Source organism: Pseudoliparis swirei, chromosome 20 (assembly GCF_029220125.1).
Source record: "Pseudoliparis swirei isolate HS2019 ecotype Mariana Trench chromosome 20, NWPU_hadal_v1, whole genome shotgun sequence".
NCBI classification, from domain to species: domain Eukaryota; kingdom Metazoa; phylum Chordata; class Actinopteri; order Perciformes; family Liparidae; genus Pseudoliparis; species Pseudoliparis swirei.
The window spans coordinates 17,432,295-17,455,134 of record NC_079407.1 but is presented as its reverse complement, the minus strand read 5'-3'; the positions used below and the strand labels follow the sequence as shown (position 1 = coordinate 17,455,134).

At 41.8% G+C, this 22,840-nt stretch overlaps 2 protein-coding genes across 4 annotated transcripts in view; both read right to left on the bottom strand.

The window, feature by feature from the left end:
* traf4a (tnf receptor-associated factor 4a) overlaps window positions 1–6,878 on the bottom strand; it is a 41,953-nt gene extending 35,075 nt beyond the window's left edge. The window contains exon 1 of the mRNA XM_056441518.1: window positions 6,361–6,878. Coding sequence (XP_056297493.1) covers window positions 6,361–6,503 — 143 coding nt within the window. The 5' untranslated portion in view covers window positions 6,504–6,878. The remainder of the gene's footprint in view (window positions 1–6,360) is intronic.
* A 514-nt stretch (window positions 6,879–7,392) lies between these two features.
* On the bottom strand, window positions 7,393–21,130 carry nek8 (NIMA-related kinase 8). 3 transcript variants are annotated; one of them, XR_008834946.1, is made up of 16 exons: window positions 21,084–21,130; window positions 19,606–19,811; window positions 19,040–19,272; window positions 18,790–18,921; window positions 18,350–18,558; window positions 18,160–18,239; window positions 17,880–18,064; window positions 17,397–17,544; window positions 16,791–16,867; window positions 16,165–16,282; window positions 15,871–16,021; window positions 14,268–14,431; window positions 13,893–14,045; window positions 12,409–12,567; window positions 11,030–11,122; window positions 7,393–10,909 (listed from the first exon to the last, which is right to left on the bottom strand). XR_008834946.1 is itself a non-coding variant. In XM_056441874.1 (15 exons), the coding sequence occupies exons 1-15, from the start codon at window positions 21,128–21,130 to the stop codon at window positions 11,094–11,096; spliced, it is 2,091 nt and encodes a 696-aa protein (XP_056297849.1). In that variant the 3' UTR covers window positions 7,393–11,093. The 3 variants fall into 3 exon arrangements, 1 of the variants encoding a protein (XP_056297849.1); XM_056441874.1 differs by having other exon boundaries at window positions 7,393–11,122; XR_008834947.1 differs by lacking the exons at window positions 7,393–10,909; window positions 11,030–11,122 and adding an exon at window positions 13,601–13,762 and having other exon boundaries at window positions 12,551–12,567.
* Window positions 21,131–22,840: the final 1,710 nt, after the last annotated feature.

Below are 22,840 nucleotides of genomic sequence, written 5' to 3'. Positions count from 1 at the left end.
CTTACACACAACATTGAGCACCAATGCAACACACAGCTCCATTTAGCGCTTTAAAAAACGCCCAAAGTGCCTCTCTATACGTCTCTCTGCACGGCTGCACGCACAGTGGATAGAAGTGGATTCATCATGTGCTTAAAAGGAGATAAAGGAACTTTGATTATCACATGTTGACGGAGCCAAACGCCTTTCGGATCTGCCGTTTGATTTGTATGGTACTACTTTCGAACAAATCCCCCTCTATTAGGTGTTTTAAAGGTTAATAAATCACTTTCTAAATCTTTACAGATCAGTTATTAATCTAAATAACTGTAGTGCTATTTAGAGCGGTTGTCCTCCAGCAGAACAAGTGTCTGTTGAGCTCTGTACGGTTTAAGGTTATTTGTTCTCTTGCCAAGAATTGAGGATATTGATACTATTCTCTCTGTAAGTAACATAATCTACCTAGAAGCACTTCGAAAGCACCTTAAGGTAACTCATTCGTTTAATCTGTAAGATATTTTAAATGTAAAAAACGTCACGTTCTGGAGTTTATGAGGATTTATTATTTGTCTGAGCAGCGACTTCCGCAAATTGTGGTTTTTTACACTCTGGTTGGTGCATATATTAAACAAAATATCCAACAGCTGCTTCCTCCTGTTTCTTGCTCTTTATGCTAAGCTAAGCTAAGGAGCAACCGCTTGCAGCATATTTATTGTACACACATGAAAGTGTCAATCTCCTCATCTCACACTCACAATGTATGAACATGTGTAACTGCAGACTTTTTAATGGACCATTTATTAATGGACTCATGACATTTATATCTCCAACAATTTTTGACAATGATGAATCATTTCAGTCGTAGCTACTCTAACGTGAGCATTTGCTTGAATTTCTTTCGTTTTTCGGACAAAACTAGGCATTTTAAATAGGGAATTTTGTTCTTTTTGTGAGATTGTTATTGGCATGTCTGACATTTTAGGGAGTAAACAGTTCGTTGATTCGATTCATTGGACAATTATTGACGGTAAAATCTAGTGTAAGTCGCAGCCTCGATTTACTGATTTATGAACCATTTATAAAGCCATTATTTAGACCTTTTAACCCTTCGATAAGAGGTCACTGATCATAAAGTAGTATCGATAGTTCTTGCCCACACACTCAAATAAGACGTACTGCTGCTGTTAGTGGAAGAGAGTAAAAAGACTATAAAAGTGTGGGAGCGTGAGTATGACTGATATCAATGAGGAGAGAAATAACTGCACTGCACAGATGATGTCTCGAAGTTAAAATGAATCCCAACCATTTAAAAGAATAGAAAAATAACGCCCCCGCGGAGTTGGACAGTGAATAATGGAATCGTGAACATTTGTCTCATATTAGACCGCTGTCGTTCCTCGTGACTCTGGCTCAGTCAGCAGTTGCAGCACGACACAACGACGTGGAAGGAGACGCTCCCGAGCCGAACACACCAATTACACCCATGTCGAGGCCGTGGCACCGTCCCCACAGAGGCGCCGCTGTCACATTGCACGGCATTACTGCGGCTCCGTGCACTGATGAGCCATGAGGCCTGGCATGTGTGAGGGCTACTTAGTCCCCACACTAAGAAGGAAAGTATGCTAAATACCATTAAGTGCTTATTGTCCTTTATTAAATACTAAATAGGCAGTGTTGCTAAAACAAAAGGCTGCCCGGGTCACACTCAATTGTTGAAGCATGTGACTCATATTTTATTGAGGTGAAAGCTGCAGGGCAGGACTGCCTTGGAGCCTCCAGGACTGTGAGGAGTTGAAAGGAAACCCAGTCCACAGACGAGGCCCTCACCAGCTCCTCTCAGCACCGACACATAACATGGGAAAGTAAAAACAAGTCATGCATTTATCGAGTGCCTCTCAGGAAAGTGTATTTTGACAACCTTCGAACTGAAAATAAAGGATTCACCCTTTCAATTGGTGACACTTTAGCAGTAAAAAAGCAGGATATAAACGGATATCGGTTATTAATAATGTACACGTCAACAACTATACAACTCCTCGTGTAGTGAAGCACCCATAAGTGATGGCTGGGGTATAAACAGATAATGAATGGCAAGATAATATAAAATATGTCCTTGTAGGAGAAGTTAGAACTGTTGAAGTATACTTTACTAAACAATTACATCTGCTTAAAACTACATTAAAGTGTGATATAAAGCATTTCTTATTTAGCATTTAAAGTTCTCACGATGTTAAATGAGTTGAAGTGTTGCCGATAGGTCATATTGAGGACGATTTGTTGAGGGAGGATGATTAACGCTGAAGAAATGCCATGCAGCAGCATTCTTGCATGTGTTGAGCAACAGCGCAGCGAGCTCCGGTGAAAGCAGTCAGGCTGAAAGCGTAAGGTTCTGTTCTGTGTGTACTCTGTGTCTTCTCTGTGTCTACTGTGTCTTCTCTGTGTCTCCTCTGTCTCCTTGATTGCGTCATTCCCTGCACCTGCCCTCCCCCTTCTCGTCTCGTTAATGTCTCATGTCATACACCTGTTTCCATGTCGTACACCTGTTTTCCCCCCTATATATTGTGCCACTCTTTCCCTTGTCTGTTGCTGGATTGTTGTCTTTTTTCCGTCGTCCCGTCTGTCGTATCTGACCCTGCCTGCTTCGGCCCTGAACCCTGATTCTCTGCCTGCCCCGTTTTGGACTTTGTTGGGTTTTTTTGTGTGGAAACTTTTGACTTATTAAAGAGCATCTTTGTGTTAATCCACACTAAGTCCTCAATTCCTCTGCGCATGAGCTCCTCCACCTCGCTACCTGTGACGTAGCCCTGACAGAAAGTGGGCAAAGTCGGCTGGCGAGCCCTGACTGGATGTTACACATCCTTAAACAAATTACATGAAAAAATCGCAACCTAGTTGCATAATGTCATTAGATAACTACTGTGTGTCAGCCTCAATACACTTGAACACGCCTCACAAAAAGATGCGTGTGCCCGATGGGAAAGTGGCCTCAACTGGCCCACTTTGTTAATTAAAGAGGTGACAGAGCGGCTTTGTTTTCGGTTTGTCAGAGCTATTGACGGTGCAGAAATATAATTTACTGTTGATGGAAACGTCTGTTTAATCTTCATTTAACCTGAGAGGTGGACCGGGAACTCTTATTTTAGAGCAACATCGGAAGCAAGTCGTCATCTCATGGAGAGAAATAATGTCATCGTTTACACCAAGATGCAAAAACATTTTGATTGTCTCAAAAGTCTGAATGACTGTAACGTGTTTGGATATCCCCACACCAGAATCTGAAGTACAATCTGGTTTAAGATTATGATGTAGCACTTTTTATTGGGCACCCCTTGTGAAAAGTCTATGAGTTGCACTTAATGGCTCAATTGATGGTTAAGATTATAAGAAAATGTTTTGAGTTGCAAAGTTGTGAGGAATCTCTTTAACTAGTTTATCTTTCCATTTGGTAATAACAACGTTATAAATGTTTTACTCTTCAAGCTTGGAGGAGTAAACTTAAATAACACCTTTTAAAAATTGGTTAAATTATCAAATCTATAAGTAGTGATTTGTCAATTAATTGGCTGTTTTGATCTACGATTTCCGTCGTTGATAAGTTGCTTTTTATGTTTTTTCATGCCAAATGACCTTTTTAGAAAAAACTTATAAACACAGCTCAGGTAAACACAATATGCAAAGTTTTTGTATGATTATTTCTGGTCAACAGAGTTTCTTAAGTCTGGGACAGCCCCAAGCTTCGCGTTATAATGAATGGTGCCCTATTATCTAAAGTGGTCTTTTTTTATACTTATTTCAGATTTGTCCGGACATTGAAGGTGTACTGAGGGAGGGAAGAATCACATCCACACCTGCACTGACACCACGACCAAACAGAAGAAAAGAGTTACTCAACGACAACGTTCATAAGCCTGGAAACTTTTTCTACATTCAGTCAGTCTGTGGGAATCTGAAAAGAGCGTAAACTGGAGGACAAAGACGGAGGCGGGCGAGATGAGGCAGCCAAAGCGTCGGGCCAAACTTATTGCTCACCAGCGAACACTGTTCCTCCCTTTCTCTCTTTGTGCATCGGACTTCCTGCTTCTCAACCAGATGCAATGTGCCGCTGTCGCGTGAGCAAAGGGGAGGCGTCATGACGACTCCAAGAGCATGACACAGCAGGCCATGTGCTCATTCACTTCTTCACCTCTCTCTCTCTCCTACTAGCAGACTGGTGTTGTGACGCAAGAACATAAAAAAGTTGATATTTCACAATTAGATGAGATGTTCCTCTGTCCTGATATACTGTTGGTTAAAAGAAGTTGTCTTTGCTTGAGAGTTTCTCTCAAGGTGCCATCAGGTCTCAAGTAAAAGTGAAGGCGTCAGATCTTTGTCAGCACTGGTTACAGTAAAATAATTGCTACTGAAATAAAAGTGCAGACCAGTCAGATTCAGTAGATTACCCACTAGAAAAACAGCACAATTAGGTTTTAACACATCACAGCACCTTTAAGAGCTGCAACACTGACTTTAACTGTAAAACGATATACTTAGGTACATGAGTGTTTTAACCTTTTACAAGAGTTTCTCTAACAAAAAAAAGCAAAGCGCTCTGTGTGTGTCCGTTGTGGCTCCTCTTTATCTTTGTGAGACATTACTGAAGCCCTGATACGAGTCACACAAAGGAGCTGCTCTTCTATATCCTCGATGAAACACATCAGTACGGTTGCTCTGCGTGTGAATAAAGAATATCTACGTGCATTCACATCATCTGAATGAAATGCTTTTTTTGGTTTGTATAGTCATAGTGTGTCCTGCCTGTCAACCAAGAGCCAACAAACTCATATAAGCTGAATGCAGTGAGGTAATCAGTTTACAATCATATATATTTTAAAGAGGTGGAGGATTTTCAGCGAATTTTACTTGAGAAATTACATAAGTCAAATACTTTTCATGTTGATTTACTTTTTGATCAATTGACTTATTGTTGCAGCTCTACACTCAGAACCATTACCATTTAGATCATCTGTGCATAATATTCCAGGGACTTATTGAGCCATTACATGGAACTCCCATAGTTTCTTTTACACAAGTAGAAACAATGAGCTTTTCTGTAAGATTTATCTTCCGTTTCATACGATTGTAAACTGAACATCTTTGCGTTTTGGATTGTTGGCTACTTTTTTACAGTTTTACAAACAACCTATAGATACATTCTGAAAATAAATCCCATCATCTTCCTGAATCCTCTGAATGTGCCTGAAGCGCAGTAACTAACTGTGAAGATGTTAGATATCTATAGAGGCTTATAAATAAACGAGACGTAACATACGATTACGCTTTCTTCAAACTCCGAAAAAGGATTGCTTTTAATAGACGTGACATTACAACACAAAGTATCACTTCTCACCGCCTAAGACGTTCACGATGCAACTTCCTAATGTGCAGCTACATTGTGGTTGTTGTTCATTGTTGGTTTCCTTTTAGTTCATGATAGTCCGTTTTCGAAACAAACCACCTCAAGATAAAACAAAGACTTTCTTTCTACAAGTAACACAGCCTTCAATGTTGAGCAGATGAGGAGGAAGTGAGGGGATGAAGAGGGGTGGTGTGTGTGTGTGTGTGTGTGCGTGCGGGGGGGGGGGGGGGTCTATCACACTGCTGACCTTAGCGTGAAAGGTCCCTCAGTGGCCCCCTGACTGACACCAATGAAGGAATCCGTCTAATCCTGGACTGAGGCCCCTCCACACAGACACAAACGCACGCGCACGCGCACGCACGCAACCCTATGCAGACTCAGCCTCCCTGAGGGCAAAAACACAGCCAGGATGGAGAGGCAGGGACCCTCTGCAGGACACCACAACATGGAATCTATTAACACTCGGTCACTTCAACATAACGATTACATTAATACATTCTGTATAAAACACACACACACACATAACGCGTTGCATCATTGCAAGCGTTGTTTGTTGTCGACTCGTGGATGATGTAGCAACAACAAAAGCCATCTCCCTTTTGAGCAGAACAATGAAAGCGTCCTCTACCTGTCCAACCAAAGCACCTGGATGCATGATCCAAAACAAAGAGCTCCTCGGTCACGTGTCTATGCCGACACACTGGATCATACCAGCATTAAATCATTAGCTCACAGGAAAGAAGACCACAAAAAAGAGGAGTAGAGTCCAGCGCAGGCCCTGTTTACCAGGCCCCGCGGATGCACTGTCCGAGTAATTGTGCAGCAACACTCAAATGGTGCATGTTAAGGTGAGGACCGAGGAGGACACACCTACACGTCCTGTATTTACTGTCGCTCAGCCGAAACTCGACGCGGCTGCGGTGGAGCCGAGTATCGCCTGCTCCGCGGAGGCTCTCGCACAGACAAACAAACACACCGTAGCCTACCTCAGAAATTCTTGCAGACAGGTGTCACAGAACCGATGTCCACAGGTAGACACTTGGACCGGCTCCCGCATCGCCTTGCTGCAGAGCGGACACTGGAACCGTCTCTTTGGCTTTTCCAGGAACTTGTAATCAAACCCGGGCATCGCTACAGGTTCCGTGGGTGTTTGTTTTGGTGTCGGCCTTCCGTTAAAAGGGTACGAATGTCCTCTCGGTGCCTCCTCTGTGTACTCCCCCCCTGCCCCCTGAAATGGGGCTATTTAGCTGCACAGGCGTTTAAGCCGATGAGGGGTTCATATCACGTCCCTTCCGCCGCCGCCGAGCGATCGGGCTCCAGAGAGGCGAGTCCTGCCCGGTGGGTCCTGCCGCAGCCCCGCAGACTGGCGGCAACACGAGAGCGACGCGGTCCGGTGCGGGAGGCGCAGAGAGACGGTCACCGATCGGTGCTGGACACCCTCTCCCTGCACGTTCTCTGCTCAGGGGTTAATGCGTGGCCCTCGTCGCCGCCTCCTCCTCCTCCTCCTCAGTGGATGCAGTGTACTGACAGACTGAGTACAATGCATAACTCCTCCGTCTGCTGAGGTGCACCGAGTCCCGCCTCCTCCTCTTCCTCCTCCTCCTCCTCCACGCAGGAGGAGTCAAGAAGCCGAGACGCGGTTCACACCATTTTATCACTCTCATCTCTCCGTCTGGAGCTTTTTGTGTGGCTGCTCGTGAAATACATTTTTTTCCATGCATGTTTTTTAAGCATTAGCTTCTTTATTTGTCAGATAAGAGCTTATGTGTATATTTAGTGCACATCTACGGGCAAAGGCGTAAGCAATATTAAATGTATTGTCTTAATCAGAAGACAAGTAAGAGGCGAGGAAGGCTTTGTTTTTCATATCTCTGTCAAATACATATTAAATAGATGTCCAATTGTTCTAATACAGAAGCCAGCCACCAATCCAGTAAGAGGGGACAGACGCCCTCTAGTGGTAGAACACACACACACACACACACACACACACACACACACAATGAATACTCTGTGTATTTAATGTTACAATGTGTTTATGATACATTATATTATTATAATACAACATGACATACTTTGTGACACAACAAAACTGGACATGATTTTACGACAGTAGAAATAAAGATCTCAATCCAAATATTAAGAAAACATTTTCACCTGCTGTATTGCAACTGGATTACATCATCATGACATCATCATGTAAGACAACAATGTCGAGGATCCATTTCCTCAACAAAAATAAATAAATTAAGAAATAATATCCTCAAAGAAACCCAAATCATTGTTGTATAAATACATGATTTTGAATCAGAATCATACATACTAATCTCCAGACTAACTAATATATCAAAGTACCACGCGATAGCAGCTGTATGAAAACTACATAAAGCTGATCGATGAGAATAATAGCGACTGTGGAGGCCGAATAAAAGCAAAAGTAATCGGACTATTACTTAGAGATCCAGCATTATACTGTAGGTTAGTTATTCATTTTAAGATGGTGTATTAGTTTAAAGTCAACCTTCCCAGCCATGATCAAATATCTAATTATTTGTTTCCAGCCACGGGAAACATTACAATCTCTGCATGTGTTAAACTGTTCAAAATATCATTTCAAATATCCAGAAACCGACAGACACTGGTGAAGATTATTCTTTCTTTTCCAGTTTTTTTAGATAACTTAAAAATTAAGTAAAATATTTCACTCACACTGGTGGTGATGAGTAACTAAGTACATGTACTCACATGTAAGTGCAATTGAGGTACTTTCATTTAAAGGTTATTTTACTTCATTACATTTCAGAAGCAAACATTTTACTTTTTACTCCACTACATTTATTTGTCAGCTTGTTTTTTTGCAGATTCAGAACTAAATATAATCAACTAACACATTAAGATTCATTATTATTGATTAACTATATAAGAAATATAAAAGAAATAGCCCGACAATCACAAGCTGCAACATTAGCGATGAAACAATTAATGCATCACTAAATATAGAGTAATATAATATATATTAGTCTGAAATGTACCATTCTGCATACCGAGTAATTTTACTTCTATATAATGATGCAAATACTGATGTACTTTTACTTATTGAGTAAAAAGTCTGAATTCAGCCTAGGCCATCTTTTAAATACAGTTCACACGATGTACAGTGCATCCGGAAAGTATTCACAGCGCTTCACTTTTTCCACATTTTGTTATGTTACAGCCTTTTTCCAAAATGGATTAAATTAATTATTTCCCTCAACATTCTACACACAACAACCCATAATGACAAAGTGAAAACTGTTTTTTGCAAATTTTTGCAAATCTGTTAAAAATAAAGAACGAAGACATAACATGTACATAAGTATTCACAGCCTTTGCCATGACACTCAACATGTAGCTCAGGTGCATCCTGTTTCCACTGATCATCCTTGAGATGTTTGATTGGAGTCCACCTGTGCTAAATTCAGTTGATTGGACATGATTGAGAAAGGCACACACCTGTCTATATAAGGTATCACAGTTCACAGTGCATATCAGAGCATAAACCAAGCCATGAAGTTCAAGGAATTATCTATAGACCTCGGAGACAGAATTGTATCGAGGCTCAGATCTGGCGAAGGGTACAGAAAGATTTATGCAGCATTGAAAGTCCCAATGAGCACAGTGGCCTCTATCATCCGGAAATGGAAGAAGTTTGGAACCACCAGGACTCTTCCTAGAGTTGGCCGCCCAGCCAGACTGAGCGATCGGGGGAGAAGGGCCTTAGTCAGGGAGGTGACCAGGAACCCGATGGTCACTCTGACAGAGCTCCAGCGTTGTTCTATGAAGAGAGGAGAACCTTCCAGAAGGACAACCATCTCTGCAGCACTCCACAAATCAGGCCTGTTTGGTAGAGTGGCCAGACGGAAGCCACTCCTCAGTAAAAAGCACATGACAGCCCGCCTAGAGTTTGCAAAAAAGCACCTGAAGGACTCTCAGACCATGAGAAACCAAATTCTCTGGTATGATGAAACAAAGATTGAACTCTTTGGCCTGAATGCCAAGTGTCATGTCTGGAGGAAACCAGGCACTGCTCATCACCTGGCCAATACCATCCCTACAGTGAAGCATGGTGGTGGCAGCATCATGCTGTGGGGATGTTTTTCAGCGGGAGGAACTGGGAGACTAGTCAGGATTGAGGGAAAGATGAATGCAGCAATGTACAGAGACATCCTCGATGAAAACATGCTCCAAAGCGCTCTGGACCTCAGACTGGGGCGACAGTTCATCTTCCACCAGGACAACGACCCGAAGCACACAGCCAAGATAACAAAGGAGTGGCTTCGGGACAACTCTGTGAATGTCCTTGAGAGGCCCAGCCAGAGCCCTGACTTGAACCCGATTGAACATCTCTGGAGAGATCTGAAAATGGCTGTGCACCGACGCTCCCCATCCAACCTGATGGAACTTGAGAGGTTCTGCAAAGAAGAATGGGAGAAACTGCCCAGAAATAGGTGTGCCACGCTTGTGGAATCATACCCAAGAAGACTTGAGGCTGTAATTGCTGCCAAAGGTGCTTCAACAAAGTATTGAGCAAAGGCTGTGAATACTTATGTACATGTTATGTTTTCGTTCTTTATTTTTAATAAATTTGCAAAAAACATTTTTCACTTTGTCATTATGGGTTTTTGTGTGTAGAATGTTGAGGAAAATAATGAATTTAATCCATTTTGGAATAAGGCTGTAACATAACAAAATGTGGAAAAAATGAAGCGCTGTGAATACTTTCCGGATGCACCATCTCATTTTAGATATAATACACATTTCAGTGACACATCTGTGTCTGAAATAATGTTAAAAAATGATTTCAAATGATGCTCTAGAAATGGTGCCGCGGCCCAAACGCCTACAATGCAACAAAAACAAGTGTCCAAGCATATGAGCAACGCATGATCCTTACTGTTAACCTTGTTCCTATTTAGGCATCACTCATACTTTGGATTTTGTATCTGTTCATAGTGTTGTAACCTGAAACTGCTTTACGGCTCCATGGAGAGTAAACAATTGAGTCTCTATTATATAGGGAGGGGTGAACCAGCCGTTACGTCTTAAAGACGTCGTTATCTGGCGTGAACGCTGCTGGAGTTACAAATGTAGAGGAGCACTAATCCAATAAGCACAATGTGAGCGCTGGCGATGTGATTGACATTATTGTGTTCGGTTCATTCGACTGATGGCGCTCAAGTGGTTTTCATTCTTTTTCGTTTCTCCGCATTGTGTCACCTCATTCTCCAGTGGCTTACGAGCGCTCAAACCAGTTTGACTTTCTCTGTTCTTTATCATGCTAACTTGACACGTGGGAGAGGACAATAGCTCGCCACATAAACTGCCTAATGACTTCCTGTAATCCATCTCCAGCAACAGCGTTGCAACATTCTTTGAACTGACCCGGTGAGCGATACACCTGCTGAAACACACGGGGGTCCATCTTTTCCGTGCTTCGCTGCGTGACGTCAAACCGCAGAGTGAAACAAACATTCATTCCCGGAGAGAGAAATGAAGCTAAACAGAGAGAAGAAGACCGAGTGAGAATTCGAGGACGCAGCTGCGGCGTGAAAAGAAATGTTTTAACTGGGGCGCAGACGGGCCTCTGGGAAGAGTTATATCCCGAGGAAGCTTCACCTTATGCCACAGCTGCGCTTCCGAGCGAGCGCCGAGGGGGTGTGGGTCCGTTTTTAGGACAAATTCATCTCGCGGCAGGTTCCTCCAGCAAAGCTGAAACAAGAGAAAAGGACGAGGGTGAAACATCAGAAAGAGGAATGTCAGACATTTCCCAGCAAAAATGTTAAAAAGGAGGATTTGCTGCTTCTCATCATATCCGATACTTCAGTGAAGGTCCTTTAGACTGATGGTGGAATACAACTAAGATGTTGAAGAGGCTGGCTCTGGAAAATTGTAATTAAAATATTCCATTATAAATAATTTTAGACAAAACGATTCTTCAAATGATTGAGAAAATATTCAACAGAATGATCAGTGACGAAAGTAATTGTTGGCGGCGGCCTTAAAACGTCCACACACGACTTGAATTGTTGAACAGATGACTGTCGCACACCGATAAATACCTCTCCCACTAATGACGCTGACGGTGTGCAAGGAACACTGGAGTCGAGGAATCAAACTGTTGAGCGTTTGGATCGAGTTATTTATGACCAAAAACATGATTTCACTCCATTCAGGATACAGTCGGCGTTTAGTTCTAGAACAAATCAAGGTGTTCGTGGGTTCCACTGCTTTTTGATCCTGTAATACTTCATAGGAAGTGTATTTGTACATCATTTATCCACACAGTTCTAATGAGGTGTCGTATTATTCTCATCAGTTCTGGACGGGTCCGATCAGCTCATGACCTCTCTGAGTGTTCGTCCATGTTGTCTCTCTGTCCTTGTCAGAGGTCAACAAAACATTTAAACGGCCGCCGTGTAGCCTGTAGCGAGGATTACCGACATCGCTGTTACTTATTAGATTGTGATGCAGTTTAATCTTCTCTAAATCTGCAGCTATTTTCAATTTGGAGTGGAGAGGGACGATTTCATCCCACTTTCACTGTTTTTCATTTTTTTGTAGGATCTATGACTTTTGCCCCGTCACCGTCAGGCCGAAGAGGGACGGATCGCTGTTTGGATTCCTCTCAGGAAGATGTCGATAGAAATGTCATCATGACTTTAGTCTACAATCAACAGCCACAATGCAAAATTAGATTAAATTATTACTTTTGGCGTGCAGATAGAAAAGTTCAGACCAAGTGTAGCTGGAAAGAACTAGTTTGTTAATGTAAACAGAGCGCCTGTGAATGGAAATGCTTTAAGATATACGACTGCGTGAAACAAAGCTCCGGTCATGTCGTCAGCCAGTGAGCTTTCAAACTTACAAATGAGACCCATCAAGGGAAGCTTGTCTTAAATTCAGCCTGGCTGTCATCCGAGGATGAGCGCTCTCTCAGTTACATTTCACAACCATCCCAACATCCCACAGTGTTTGGCTAATAAGCGAAATATTACGTTTCACTGCCAGCAGAGTGTTGCCATGACAACAAGCCACCGATGTCACCGTGAATGGGTGACTCTCGTCAAGCTGCACCGCCTTGGGTATCCCGGAATCCTCTTCCTTCCTTCCGAGGCGGCCGCGGGCCCCCTTTCCCCAGGTGTACACCTCCCAATCTGCGGAGAGCGGCAGGAGAAGAAGCTGGTCACTGCTTCTCACAGAAACCGTTCATCGACAGCTCTGTCTCTCTCTCGCCGCAGCATAATGGCGTCATCTGAAGGAAGCCAAAGCGGAACAAAGACTTCCCTCAACAAAGAAAGCCCACAGGCAGTGCTGCCACTGCTGGCCTTCTCCCCGGGGAGCCTGTTGCTGGCACAATAGGACATTCTACCATTTAACCACCAAAACAGAGACTTACACACACACACACACACGCACACACACACACACATCTGTTACCGATGTGTTCAAAGAAGCAGACCCATGGTTTCGCATGTAAAGCTCACTGGCTAACACTCTGTATTGTACTCCTTACCATTCATCCAAACCGTACTACATGTTCCATGAAATATTTCAGTTCATTTCAGTTGAAAATGAACACAAACTTCTAGAGACTTAAAAGACAAACACAATCACTCACAGTAACATTTGAATTGGCTGTTTTTGAATTTAATTTACACTCATGTTGTTTCATGGTTTGAAACTGGGCGACTCTCATGACGATCCTCCTTGTTCTCGTCCTAAGCAGCTAAAGCACAGCAATGTTATCTCGACAGAGCTGAGATGAACCCTGTTGCGTTTGCTTGTGCAACTTCTACTCATGCATATCTCTAAAGGAAGTCAGGGATTAAAAATGAGGGGAAATAAAAAAGTGTCTCGTCTTAAAAATGCTTCTTTTGTTCTTGTTGGAAACTTTGCAATCTCAAGTCAGCTGCAGAACAGCAACAGTTTTAATGCAAAACCATAAAACTCATTATTGTTCTTTAAAACTGATGTTTGTGCTTATCATTTGTCTTCAGGTCTAATACCAGCATGGTTTTTGTATAAAGTGTGTTTAAATTCAAATGTCAGATGATTAGATTAGATATTCCTTTAGTAGTCCAACAGTCGGGACATTTCAGGATCACATTAGAGCATTAATAAAAAATAAAAATAAAACACTAAACACAATAAAAAATACTAAATATACAGAGGAAACAAAATACATACACAAGGCAGATGTCAGGGTGTTCTGGTCACAATGAACAAAAAGAGTTTCTAACCAGTCCCAACATGCTTTAGCTGCATCACGCCGTCCCCCCTGATACACCACGCGAGGACATTTCGACAGAGCTTCATGTCTCCTCGGCACTCGTGATTACTTTGTAGCACCTGGTATGTCGGAACAAAGGTCACCTGTATCACTTATTACTTCAGGTATTATGGGCACATATACCCCAGCCTTCAACCTGTTCAAAACCGAACCAGTCAAGATATCAGATCGATAGTTAGTTCTACTCACCAGATCCGATAGCTAAGGAGAAAGCGTCTCCACAGGCAGCCATGGTGATGCCCTGCAGCCCGGGCACCGGGTAGGGAACACGGCTGCTACGACGGGAACTACAGCCCATCTGTCCATGCTGGTTGCTGCCGAAGGTAAAACACTGACCCCTCTCTGGAAAATGTTGGTTGAGGAGTTTCATCACTGGGATGTTTTCAGGCAGCATTTCAGTCAATAAGGTGCTTCAAGAACCTAGAGAACTAGTTTGGCTAATGATAAACAAAACAATGGCCTACTCGTATTTCACAACTTCATCGAGGTAATCACCGAGTGATGCATCATATCAAATCTGATGCAAAAATGTTATTTGACAGATTAATAATGAGAATATTGTACCTGTAACAGCAACAGAATGGGCTGTCCCAATGTCGATGTGAACAATCTTCTCACTGTTGAGTGGGGCTGATTGGACAGGGCAGTAAGAATGGACTTCTTCCAGCTGATTTGAGGGGTTTGGTTCCTCTCCAGCTGTTATCTTATCCAGCCCAAGCTTGTTGAACCTGACCACAGCAACACAACAACATCCAGATACTTACAACAGAGAGGAATAGAGAACACTGCATTTACCAATGCTTTGTTACCAATATGTCCTGTTTGTTTGTTTTGTCTGCTTTCCTTGTGTTTGCTCTGTTTGTCACCGTTTCTTGTCCCCATGTAAAGCGTCTTTGTGTATTTAGAAAAGCTCTATTTAAGTTTTAATTATTATTTTTATTTAGTACATCTTTTTACACCACTCCTTTAATATGCAATATATTTTCATTAGAAAACCCTTACATATTTGGTATTCCTATTGCTGCTTCTACTGAGACCTGCAATGAATGCTGTTGTTTTTACTGTCCTATACACAGTAACATGTTCAGTGTTAATTTAACACTTAAAGAGTACATTTTAACACTCAGCCAGTGAACATATGGTCCCTTATCTACAGAGTGTTAAAGTAACACTGAACATAGTATTAACATTTCAGAGTTAACACAATTCTGGTAAGAGTTATTATTTTACTCTACACTACACTACTAGTCCGAGTGTCAAATGTAAATAACACTTTTAGTGGCAAAATGAACACTTCTCAGTGTAGAATAATAACTCTTACCAGAGTTGCGTTATCTCTGAAATGTTATCACTATGTTCAGTGTAACTTCAGCGATAGAGAACAACTCAGGTTAAGTGTCTTGCACAAGGTCGCATCGACTAGGGCGGGGATTAAACCGCCAACCTCCTGATTGAAAGTCAGACCTGCTAACCACTGCCCCACAGTGGCTCTTTAACGCTCTGTAGATAGGGACCATATGTTCACTGGCTTAGTGTTAATGTACTCTTTAATTCTACTCTGTAGCTTTTGTCTCGGTGACATTAGCCCTCTGCAAATCAATATTTCAAGACACCAAAATAGCTCGAGTGTAAGTTGAACTCAGTATAGAATTATTTTAAAATGTTGCTTCTGCTGAAATATCAACATTTGATATAAAAAAAGTGATTTAGAGAGATTCATTCTAGAATTAAAATGTCACTTAATGAAACTCAATTTGAAAGGAGAAGGCGGGAGGCGGAGCGTTCCAGAGTATCAGTGAACGTTGTCATCAATAATGGGCGTTTTACTCTGGCTCGAGTTGTAATGACTGACAGTCAATTCACTAACACTGTATATTTTACACAAACATGTTTAACTCTGAATATGTACACCCACACTGGGGTCTATTTACTCTTGTTATTATTGTAAAAGCTCTGAAAGTGTCAATATACTTTGACGCTGAATTTTTAACACTGGGGGATTTATTATGTCTTCAACACTAAATCTTGTCCAAAACATGTGTATGTATATTATAACGGTTATGTATTCTCATTAAATGTAAAATAAGATGGTTCACAGCTGATCCAGTCAGTCAGTGACAGTCATTGAAACATATGGCCATAGTTTTGGGTGGTCAAATATAATTACCTGTTGCTTCCACATGCCACAATGCTGTACTGAGTGCTGATAATCATGGAGCAGTCGACTCCACACACCACCCTCTGAGCCTCAAATTCCCCAGGTAAACACACCTGCTGTGGAGAGTTGTGGGTGTCTTGGTTGCCTAGCCCGAGGCGACCTTCCAGATAGAAGCACAGAAACAAGAACTGAGACCCAAACATCAAGCTGGGTGAAGATCTGCGGCTGTCATAAAAAAATCACAAAAAAACACCAAAAGATGAATACTAAGATACATTTGAAAACAACCAGTGTATTGACTACCATTGTCTCCTCTTCCCCAGGCAAATACTTCTCTTTCATTGGTCACAGCGAGTACGTGGGAAGCACCACATGACACCTGAACCAGCTCGTAGCCGAGGAGTGCCTCAACTATCTTGGGCTGAGTACAAAAACAGAGAGAGAGAAAAAATAAAAGTCTTCATCGTAATGTTCTAGTTACAGATGTGTAGGGATATTGAAATGCATTCTGGTCATCCAGTCTTTTAAAAAAAGTTCAAAATGCCTAAATAAATTCTTATGAGATTAAATCTGAGAAATAAAGATATGCATCCAGTTCGTACTGAGCTAAAACAAATATAGTCGACTGTAATACAACAGTCCTGCAATAAATCCTTCCTTCATGATGGTTATAGTGGAAAGTTAAAGGGGCTTTGATTCAACTTCATGATCATTATGGAGGGCAGAATACATGGGATGTTTAACTATATTACAATATACTAAAATGTAGACAAATCTTATAGAAATAAGGTGAACAAAAAATAAACACAAGTAGAACTAATTGACTGCATTGGTTTTAGCCATGTGTATCGAATGTAATAAACTTAACTTAAAACAACTGAGTGTACATTTAATATAAGTATTCTTTCCTTTGTATGGTGGACCCATACCTGTGTGACATCATTGAAGTTACCGTGTCCGAGACAGCCGTTGCTGCCACTTCCAAATGTCATGATAATGCCTCGGTCTGAAAATAAAAAATAAAAAGAAGGGATTAAAGACATTATTAGTTGATGATTGTAGGTGTATTCTTATATAGACGAGCACAATGCCTCTAATCCTCATCTAGGAAACGCTAATCTGTGTCACTACAGTGAAAAGTGATGAAAGAGAGGCAACTGAGCTGAGAGGACGGGACCTTAATTCTTTAATATCTGCTTTGCAATACTGGACGAACTGACAGCGGCCTCCTAAGGCACACTGACAAACAGAGAACCGCAGTTTGAGTTCAAGAAAGACTGCAAACCGCTCGACAAACATGGAGAGGTGCATTTTAGTGGACCCAAACTATCTGATCAAGTCTGGGAAAAGAGGCGACTGTATCCGCTCTTGCATATCTACATCCAAACACTGCCTCCTCTGTTTTACAGTCATGTGGTGCTGCACGTGAGAGCAGAAAACAGAGAATATACATTTATTTCCCGTTAAAAAAAAAAGCTCACTGCTAAACTGAAATGGGTGCGAAGAATAGAAAAAAAGCAGAACAGCCCACCAACCTGTCATGCAGATAGTAAAAAGGTCGCCACAGGACACAGACTTGATGTTGACTCCAGACTGACCCTCAAGGAAACGTGAAATGAATTGAGGCTGCATCTGCTCCACCACACCGGGCAGACTGGCCTCACCCGACCCCCCTGATGGAGCCTGCAACAATGAATGATGATTAGTCTTAATAGGGCCAAACTGTGGGAATGTAACTGTGACCTGGAAAACACAGGAAACCAAAAATGTCAAACTGATTCACGATTAGGAACCATCATTGTGTGATGCTCAATGCCTTTCCAGCAGTTATTCTATTATTTACTACCTGATGGCTGGAAAACAACTAAATAAAACTAAAACTGTATTTGATAAGTTATCTCTTGGTTTGACCCAAGAGGGAAGAATAGAGCACAGCTATAGCATGACTTTGAAACATTATTAAAGCAGCATCGTAAACAAGTTAGAGAATACAAAGATATGTACGGGTTAACGCAGACCTCCCATGTAATCAGACGGCCAGACTTGGTCACCCCCATCTTCTGAGTCCGGCCCAGAGACACTTGAAGCACCTCAGTGTTGAGCATCGGCAGGCGTAGAGGTGCTGAGATTCCACTTCCCCACGTGTACATGGCTGACAGCGGGAGAGAATGAACCTTACCTGGACCTAAACCAACTGATCCATCTGTTTAAGCAAGAAATAATCAATCACATTTGTAGTTATAGTACAGTGACCTAGCAACTAGTTCTGTTGTCAAATAATAGTGTGATGAGCCTGACCTCTGGACCTGTTCGTAGGAACTCTCCCTCCTGGTCTACCGTGGGGACCAGACTGCAGAGAAGACAGTGGTTTCTCAATCCTGGAACATAGAAGAACAAATCAATCATGCACACATTTTAGGAAATCCTAATCTCAAATCAAGTGCATTAATATGTCTGTCCCGTCATTAGTCACGCATTAAGGCGGTACCTGCGCATTTTGACATTGCCTATGTCTGTGTAGAGATTGAGCAGGGGCCGGATGCATACGGGAAGAGCCATTATTTCATTGAGTTGAGGTCGTTTGGATGGATCCAGATTGAGCATGTTGAGGATGAGCTGTCGAAGTTCTGGGCTGTACCGGTCTGAAATCGGAGCAAATGTTCCGCTCATGATCTTCAGAACGAGCGCAGGAAGATTCTGAAAGCAAAATGAAAGAGCGAGACACAATGAAATGACAACATTAGAAACATGTAAGAAATCCCCAAATATATACATTAAATCACAAGCTAAGGAGTATGTATTTCACATTAGTACACCACCGTGGCATTGGCAATGATAATATTCCAAGAGATAACACAATTGTAGCGCTATTTGAATCACTACATCCAATAAACTACGGATTTTATTTGAAGTCAATGTTTTACTTACAGCAGCCTCGAAGGCTCTCTTCAGACTCGCGAGCTCATAGAGCACACAGCCCAAAGCCCAGATGTCACTCTTCTGGTTATACGGCTTTCCCTCACACAGCTCCGGGGAGATGTAACATGGGGTACCGACCACCTGCAGAGTGAAAAGAAAGAGAAATTGATTTGTGCTCGCACATGGTAGGGTTTAATATATCAGAATTTGCATGTTGCTGAAGTAATCATAGTTCCAAACCAAAGGCAAATAAGCACACCGTGTAAGCTTTGCTCTTGCTGACAAGGATTTTGGAGATGCCAAAGTCACCAATTTTGACGATCATCTGATGCTTGTCAAGAAGAATATTCTGTGTCTTAAGGTCTCTGTGCAAGATAAGTTTGTTGTGTACGTGATACAGAGCAAGTAAGATCTGCACAAAGAAGTGAAGGATGGTGTCCTCATCCAGCAGAGAGCTACAGCGCTTCTGTATGTACTCAGCCAAGGTTCCACCTGCATGAAGAAAAACATTCAGAATAATCAAATAAACAAGAAGGATGACTTCTGTTCCTTAAAACCACAATAACTTAGAAATCAATCAAGTTTCTGGGTTGAGTGAACAGCTGTGAGATGATGATACCAAAGCCAATGTGAAATGGATTCAACAGGTTTTAAGATCACATGTGTTAAAAATGCTATTTTCAACAAAAAAAGGGATATGGGATAAAAAATAAAAAGAACATCTAGTTAGCATAAATAGCCCCATAGCACTAAACCATGGGGAAAGTGAACCGTGAGACAAAGAACAAAAGGCGGTTGTGTACTAAGATATGTCAGTAAGCTTACCGGGTGCATACTCCATAGCTATCATGAGGGCCTTGTCTTCCAGGAAGTTCTCATAGTACTCGATGATATTTGGATGGTTGAGCAGTTTCAGCACCTGACACTCGTTCTGAGCCGCCAGACGTTCATCTCGTGACATCTGCTCCACCGGGATCTCCTTCAGGATGAGAAAGGACCCGTCGATGCGCCTGCGGCACAGGTGAACGATCCTGACGGAAGGGAAATGAAGAAATGTTACATATTTTGTTTCATAATCAATACAGTAGGGTTGCCGTTGGTATTTTATATCTTGTGCGACAGTTTTGTTTTCACAACTAGCATGTTTTATTTGAAGAAAAGTATTATATTAAGAGTAGTTTATGAATATGACAGTGAATCACTGGTGAACAGGGTCCTTTACTTGTGAAAACCTATTTTCACAAAATGCTCAAAAAACTTAAAGGAATAAAGAACTACTGTCCTGTATTTCAATATTCAATGTACGTACATAGACTGCTGGTTGTGTTGTCCGCTTTAAGAAAGGGGAAATAAAACTAACTGAGGGGATGGATGGGCAGGTGAGGGTGGGGAGATTTGTTTATTTTCTTGTTGAATTGTACAGTGCTGTCTGATGGAAACCCAATGAAAAGCCCTTTCAAAAGAAAAGGGAAATAATGTAAATTCACCAACACACATGGTGCTTCCATTTACTTATTATGTATGACCGGTCAGAACATTATTGCCAAAGACAATCACGACATAAAGACTTGATGTTCAAGAGTACAGATTAACATTATGTTATTAATGTAGAAAATTACTCTGAAATATTTAACAAAGGGTATTAATAAGTAAAGTACAAACTTTGACAATGTATACAATATATAATTTACCTTTTAACTTCACACCTCTGCTGAGTATATAATATCAATGAATAGTATTATTTACATTAGGACATGAGCAGTAAAGTCATCTGAATCTAGTAAGAGTATATTGTTTAATGTAACTTTTCCAGCAACGTACTATCTTTAATTAACAACTTTTTTTGTCAAGTGTTACGTAAAGCCACTTGTAATTCAAAGTGATGTGAATGCAATTATTCAGACGACTAAATAACTGTTCATTTAACGAGCTAACGCTAGGGCTAGCCAAGCTAATGTGTAAAAAAAAGCTTTAAAAAGAAGAGTCACTCAAATAGCTAGTTAGCGTTGAATAACAAAACCTACCAAGTTTTCTGAACACATAATCAACCCGCAGTGCTTTGGCATTAACCTACGACTAATCACGCTGCTCACGTCAACTAAAACAACGTTTTTATATTTAACGTGTAACGTTCAGGGAGCTAATGGTTACTTTTCTAGGCATGTCTTCAACTTCTTCGCACATTTGACTTCCCCATGTTGGGAAGTTCTTTAGCCTAAACCGTATTTGCACGCATGCAGTCGGTAAAGCATATGTGTGCAGGCCAGACCAGCTGCAAAATTTAACTAAACTTAATAGTTTACCCAAAAGCTCCTCTTCCAACAACTTTGATTTTCTCATACTTCTCCATCGCTGCTCCCAAACGTTTCCGCCGTCTCCAGGCAACCCGTTCCAACGACAGGAAGCGACGAGGGACAAAAATAGGCGACGGGTCAACGCCTGCAAAATAGACGTGAAACTGAACCAAGGAGTACGACAGAAGTAACACAGCATTTTGTTAAGAGAATACATAATATATGGGATGAATATTAAGGGTACGATATGTTTATGAAGATGTATCTTTTATCAAACCTAAAACCAAAATATTTAGTATTTCACCATCGTATATTAAAATTATTTCAACCATACAACTCATTATTGTTCTTTAAAACTGATGTGTGTGCTTATCATTTGTCTTCAGGTCTAATTATCAGACAACATGGCTCTTGAATAGAGTTATTTTAAGTTAAGATGTCAGATGTCAGGTTTTTCTGGTCACAATCAAACAAAAGACTTTCTAAGCAGTCCCAATATTCTTTAGCGACATCACGCAGTAACAAGAAAACTATTTTCTATCTCCTCGGATTTTGGCCACAACATGCAAGTCCATTTTCAGGTCTCCTCGGCATTCTTGATTACTTTGTAGCACCTGGTCTATAGGGACAAAGGACACCTGTGTGTATATATATACAGGCACGTGCACAGACATTTTGGGGGGCAGGTGCTCAAACCAAAAAAAAGGGCACCCATTGCCAAAAGAAACCTGACAGAGTTGAAGCATAAGCATCAATACACTGATGATGCTGTCCTCCACCTGCGTTTCCTCTGGGCAGGATTAGACCGCTAGTTTACATTTTCTTTATGAATAAAGATGAATTATTATATGGCAACAACAGTACAAGCGTTCTGATTGGCTAATGGGTCGTCATGCCAGCCACGTATTGCCCTCCTCGCTGGTCTGATATGGATCCGTATTGCCCTCTGACCTCATTTTCAAAATGAGCGATATTGATAGACATCAACAGCCAAGAGCAGTGGTCCTCAAACTAAGGCCCGCGGGCCGAGTACGGCCCGCCTCTACATTTGGCCCGGCCGTCTGAACAAGAGAGGCCTTATGATTTTTTTTTCAGTCTGGCCACGCAAATCCTAGACTAGCCCGTTAAATAGAACGAAATAAGAATTATATCTCTCTCTCTCTCTCTCTTTTCTCCCTCTCTATTCTCTAAACATAACTAACGTCAGTAAACAGCTGCAAAGCTTTGAAATCACTGATTTCGTGAGTTTTTATTTGTTTTTGTTTTTTAGGAAACGTCGGACCAGTTGTGACGTCATGTTTTCAGCAGCGCTAATGTTGTGGTTGATTTATCACAAAACAACGTCAGGGGACAAACCGTCATGACTAACCTGTGTGTCTGATGCTGCGTGTCAGAGGAGAAGGAGGTGCAGCCTTTTGGTGGCGCGAGGAGCACTGCGCGAGCACCAAGTGGAGGAGGAGGAGGGAGCGGCGCGGCGGGGGGAGGCGGAGGCGGGGGGGGGGCGAAATTCTCGCAAGAACTCAAATAAATGCCCCGTCAGATATTAAAACACATTTGGGGGGAATTGATGACAGAGAGAAAAACTTTTTTTCTTAAATACTGATAAATGAAAAAAGTGGCTCCAGCAAAAAGGGCACTTTACTCATCCAGGGCAAAAGGGCTGGTGCTTGAGCACCACTAGGGGTCTATCTGTGCACGTGCTTGCCGAATGGACCGACCACATCTACACACGATGAGTCACTGGCCCTGAACTGTGTCCATGACGT